General features: G+C 44.0%; 1 protein-coding gene across 1 annotated transcript in view; it reads left to right on the plus strand.

Annotated features, from left to right (window-relative positions):
* nr2f1a (nuclear receptor subfamily 2, group F, member 1a) overlaps positions 1-3869 on the plus strand; it is a 6906-nt gene extending 3037 nt beyond the window's left edge. The window contains exons 2-3 of the mRNA XM_084467765.1: positions 1-196; positions 3277-3869. The exon at positions 1-196 is cut by the window's left edge and continues 332 nt beyond it. Of these exons, the coding sequence (XP_084323891.1) occupies positions 1-196; positions 3277-3551 (471 nt within the window). The 3' untranslated portion in view covers positions 3552-3869. The remainder of the gene's footprint in view (positions 197-3276) is intronic.
* Positions 3870-5935: the final 2066 nt, after the last annotated feature.

Here is a 5935-nt window from a genome sequence, read left to right on the forward strand (position 1 = left end):
CAGTGCTCCATGCCTTTGCACGTGGCCCCTCTGCTCGCCGCGGCCGGCCTGCACGCCTCGCCGATGTCCGCGGACCGCGTCGTGGCTTTCATGGATCACATTCGGATCTTCCAGGAGCAGGTCGAGAAGCTCAAGGCCCTGCACGTGGACTCGGCAGAATACAGCTGTATCAAGGCGATAGTGCTTTTTACATCAGGTGGGTACCAAACACCGAGAATCACACCACCAGACATACTCCCAGACATAGCCTACCCCCAGACATACTATCTATGGGACACGAGGGCGAGAAATCACAGAGAATAGACGGAGCGAAGAGGGATTGCAATAGGGAAGGCATGGGGAACATGGCTGTCAGGTTCAGGCTACTCGTTGATTTGGCAGTGTTTTGACAACAGCTTGCTGCATATCCACTTGCATACATTTTCATGTCACTTATGCCCATAGCATGAGACATGTAAACACACCCAGATTAAGGAAGCGCTTACTTTTTTAACGCATAGGGCCATGCCAAATAAATTCAAGTAAATTCGAGTAAGTTAATTAAAAATACATAATAGTCCATGAAGCGTTTTAGCAATGTGTGGCCACTTGATGGTCACATATACGGCTGCGTACGCCTATGTAAAAGGCGGGATAGGGGACACGTCGCGAGCCCATGGCCTGATGATGACAGCTGATGCGTTTATGAGTTGTGGTCCTCGCTACGCGCACAAACATGTTAATGACAACAGGAAATAACTCCTGGACTAAGATCACAGAATGGGATGAAATAGACTAATATGTCCAATGTCATTATACGAGCAGCAGCTCGTGTATATATATATATATACATATATATATATATATATATATATATATATATATATATATCTTAATAGGGATACAGTAATAAAAATAAATAATAAATCTGTAATGCTGTTGATGGCTTAATTATGGTGGACTGTGGAGTCACTGAAGGCTGTCAGTTGTTTGTGTAGTTCGGACCATCTTTTGGAGTTAGTTGGTTATGGCCGGTCAGGACAAGGCTGTATGGGAGTAAATGAAGGGGTGGGGAAAGAAAAAGTGCAAAAAACAACTAACAACTAACCCTAACAATTGATTACCAGAATACACATAGTGATCCCCAGCTACTTCGTCATCATTGGTCGTATGAAATATTGTGGGCTAATTCATAAAAATAAATCCCAGCAGTTTGATTGGTAGATAACCTTTTTGATTCGATTTGGAAAATTATCCCCACAAATATATTTTGAGATTTCCTTTGTAGGGATCCCAATGTAATTTGGGATGTAACCACGTTTAGGAGGAAATATAGCCCCCTATTCTTTTTTTAATTTAATATTATTACAATTTATTTCCTCACACCACATTTAGCCAATTTATCGGGAATATATTTGATCAGATTCTGAATTATTTTTACTCACAGAGTTTAAGCAACATATCATGTGGCATTTTATAGTATCTGCATAAAACATAAATATATTAATTAATTTCTACTCCACCTCCACCATTAAATACATTTTGACAAAACGTAATTTCCAAGTGTAGAAGCACCTTTTTACCAGCGTATTTGAAAGACAGCGAAAAACAAGTAAATCTACACTTATTTATATATTCTGGTCCCATACATGTATATCACTATTAGCAAATAATGAAAGTAGGTGCTGCGTTTATAACACAAATTGAAGCTTTAGGCTAGGATAAGAAGTAGGCTACTGCAGCATATGCGAACATATCAGACCAATTTGACTAGGATAATGGCGGATGATAGCCATGGCTGTCTGGAACAAGTGGCTTGGTACCCTGGTACCCAAGCCGTGGGGCATCAGCCTCGTGGACAGGCTGACTGTCCTTACCCTAAAACAAACTCGACCACATAAAACACATAATGCAGTGTCGCTGTGAATATCGATCGCGATAACATTTCTTACCCAGACGCAGATCTGGAGACTATTATCCTAGGTGCACGTTCGGAGTCTATGGAGAGGCAGGCCAGATAGATCAACTATAGGCCTGCTCAACTCTCCTTCGACCGATGCATTCAATAGACACATCCCAGAGATGCTCTGCACTTCACATGGAGCAGGCTACACAGTTCAAAGACATTGAACTAATGGTTTTCTGCATTGAGCTACCCTAACAGCGATAAAAAGATGTGTCTGTTAAAATGAACGCGTGAACAACGGCAAACTATAAGATTGGGCTCACAAATAACGGGTCTAGTTCACGGGTTCCGTCTCTGCAGACGATGATATATATCGATATCTACACCCTTCCCCCGGTCCTACAACGCCTGCAATGCGAGTGGTGGTAGGCTGTATTGAATTGAAATGGAAAAAAGAGATCATGGTTGTATGCAGTTTGTAGATAGGCCTACAGCCCACTCCTAAATCAACACCATGTGAGGTCATGTACCATGGCACCATGCTGGCCCAGCAGGGCCACACAACGAAGAAAGGCACAGTCCCTACAGCTTTTTATAGGCGATGTTTGGGAATGTTATTACACACAAGTCGTAAGAGGCACAGCGCATGCTCGCCTCCAGCCCTAACCTGTGCATTCACATCGCCTCTTTAAGAAACAGGCGCTATGGAGCTGCTTTCTGCGTGACTATTGTCTTACCCTCTCCTAATAAATCTGATTGCTTCCAGCGGCCTTTCCTGTGCTCCGTTCGAAAACAGGCCAGGAACGGTCTATTGAGAGAAAGGGGCGAAATGACTTAACAGCTTACTGAGAGTAATTAGGTCACATTACATCCTCTGCAATTTCAGATTCATCAGTGTCGTTTGTGTTTCCTTATGCTCTCCCGAGCCCAGGGATCACGAGCAGTGGCCTTTCGGCCTAACCTAGCGTTCACCTCGGTCTACAACGCTTCACCCCGCCTGTACAGTTGCATGATAGGCCTACTATTTTAGGCTGGGGGCATGGGCAATATTATTACTTTTTATTTGTGTTAGAACAGACGGTATCCTCAGTCGAATTGTGCAACACCCCCCTACGCCCCCCCCTCCTTCCCTCTCTCCCGTGCGCGCGCGCGCGCGCACACACACACACACACACACACACACACACACACACACACACACACACACACACACTTCAGCAGAGGCACACTTGTTTATTTTGTATGACAGTCCCTCTAGCTCAATGTGATGTAGCATGTTTGGGCTGTATGTTTGTTCATTCCACTTTGTCAATAACACGTAACGCTGCTGATGCTGAATGATAACCCGGCTGCTTTTGTGTTTTTTCTCTCCTTCTCTTTCGGCCATACAGACGCCTGCGGCCTGTCAGACGCAGCTCACATTGAAAGCCTACAAGAGAAGTCCCAATGCGCCTTGGAGGAATACGTGAGAAGCCAGTACCCTAACCAACCAAGCCGCTTTGGTAAGCTCTTGCTACGACTGCCGTCACTGCGCACCGTCTCCTCCTCGGTCATTGAGCAGCTGTTCTTCGTGCGCTTGGTAGGTAAAACTCCTATTGAAACGCTCATCAGGGATATGCTACTATCCGGGAGCAGCTTCAACTGGCCTTACATGTCCATTCAATGATTCGTATGAGAGAGTGAAAAGAGAATAAGGACCAAAATTCAGCATCCCCTAAGAAGACTATATATAGGACCTGGTCTGAAAGACTTGGAAGTCGTGACTTTTTTTCCTTTTTTTATATTCTGTCTTCTGGGACTGAAATGGAATACATTATGTACAGAAAATATGGAACTGGACTTTACACCTGTGTAAATCGCCTCTCATCTTCAAGAACAATACCCTTCATTTTGTAAAATACTAGTCTTTATTTTCCTTTTTGTAAAAAAAATACAAATAAAATGAAAAACATCATATGCGCAGTAAGTAAAAAAAAAAAAAGAATCATGACTTAGCGGGAAAATAATGTTTCCAAGCAATTATAAGAATTGTCCTGTGTCTATGTACCTCTCTGTTTTGTATTTTTTCTGGTTCTAAACCAGGGTTTCTGTGATTCTATACTAATAATTTTTTGATATAACCTTTTGCTTCTTATAATGAGTGCGATATATGTTGTCGAAGCTATGTTCTCCAAGAATTAAAATTGAAGTGAGAATTTAAAACAGAAAATAAAAGAAATTTAGACAAATAAGAAACACGTCTAATCGCTATGACAATATCACCACTGATGGTTGAACTTTGACCTATTGCTAATATGGACCTGCAGCCGCAGTCACCTGACCTCGAAGACATTTTTACTATAAAGAGGACGTCCGCGCGTGGAGCCGACCATCAGTCAAAGAGGAGAGACATGAAAATCAAAAGCACTTTTAATATATCATTTCAAATACATTTTTTGTTTGTTTTGTCTTTAAATTTTCATTGTTTCTTGGATTTTATTGGTTGTTGCCTTCAATTTGCTTACTCCATGATGCAGCTTTTGCAAAAAAAAGGGTCGGTTGATGAAGTTGTGTGATGGTGACTGTAATATTAAAAAAGAAATAGGCAACAACGTCTCATTCTCCAGCATTTTACTGTGATCAAATGTCAACATGCATATAGCAGCTTATTTCATTACGGGCAATGGGCATTCTAAGAACAACATGAAACCATAACATAGGTTCGAAATGCGCTGTTGCAAACTGTTAAGTGGTGTGATTACGCAGTTGGAACATACACAACTGCACTAAGTACTGACTTCATGGGAACACACAGCGCTGGTGACCAGAGGCTACCTACTGGAAAGCTCGCTCGTTGCCCGTGAGCTCATTAATGTTTGATATACTCCCAGACAAACGAAGAGCATGACACAGAGTAGGCTATCAACTCGTGTCTACCTCCTCACGTGGCACAATCAAGGCCATTCCCTCTCACCGTTCAGCCGGCGACGCACATGAGCGGAAGCAGTCCTAGCCCCACGTCGCATTGGCACTACCCCGCGTCAGTGTAGCTTATGACTCACTGTAGACCCGGGCGTCACGCGGCGTACGTCGAGGCGCAGGGAGCCGCCTGATCGATCCGGAGCGCGCATTGGACTGCATGTAAGCACACAATGTGACGTGAGACTAGTTACGGGAGAAGAAGACGGATTGGAAGGTGGAGAGACCAGAAATTTTGGGGGCCATTGCCTGATGGGAATGGAGACAAATGGAGTGGATGGGGGGACCAATGTGTGTGTGTGTGTGTGTGTGTGTGTGTGTGTGTGTGTGTGTGTGTGTGTGTGTGAGAGAGAGAGAGAGAGAGAGAGCGAGAGGGTCTGTGTGTGCACGCGTGTGTGTGCGGATGCGCGTGTGAGCGATTCCCCCACACCTTTAATATCCTAAGACGATATTATAGAGATGGAGAATGTAAAGAATGCATGGGTGAACGATAACAAGCCCTTCGTGTAGGTACAGACAGCTCTAGCCCTTTGTCTCCATAGTCTACAAATGACGGCGCTCCCTTTACAATATCTCCTAGAGCCAAACGCAGCTTGTTGGTAGCGCTTCTCCCCTCAAAGACCACCCATTACTTAAATGGGAACTTGGAATTTGGAAAGGTCCCGTGTGTGCCACACATGAAATATGTCTCCTCATGTCTTCTTCATCAGACACGTTAGGCGTCTTGTGTTTCACTCTCGTCTGCAGAACACGAGTGATACCGCGGAGTGTAGCGAACTAAGGTGAGCTGGATGGATCCACAGTTCATTATATTTATACCTCGAGGTATCTCGCTATATTTATAGATTAGGTGGTACTGATTTACTCAATCACAAGTTTAAAGCGCGCCCGTGTGTGTGTGTGTGTGTGTGTGTGTGTGTGTGTGTGTGTGTGTGTGTGTGTGTGTGTGTGTGTGTGTGTGTGTGTGTGTGTGTGCGTGCGTGCGTGCGTGCGTGCGTGTGTGTGCGTGTGTTCCTGTCCTGTCCTCAGATGCTCTCTAGTCCCAGGTATTGATGGTCCAGTTTTTATTATCATTTAACAAGATATACAAAT

Source organism: Micromesistius poutassou (genome assembly GCF_964030765.1).
Source record: "Micromesistius poutassou genome assembly, chromosome: 5".
In the NCBI taxonomy this organism is placed as follows: domain Eukaryota; kingdom Metazoa; phylum Chordata; class Actinopteri; order Gadiformes; family Gadidae; genus Micromesistius; species Micromesistius poutassou.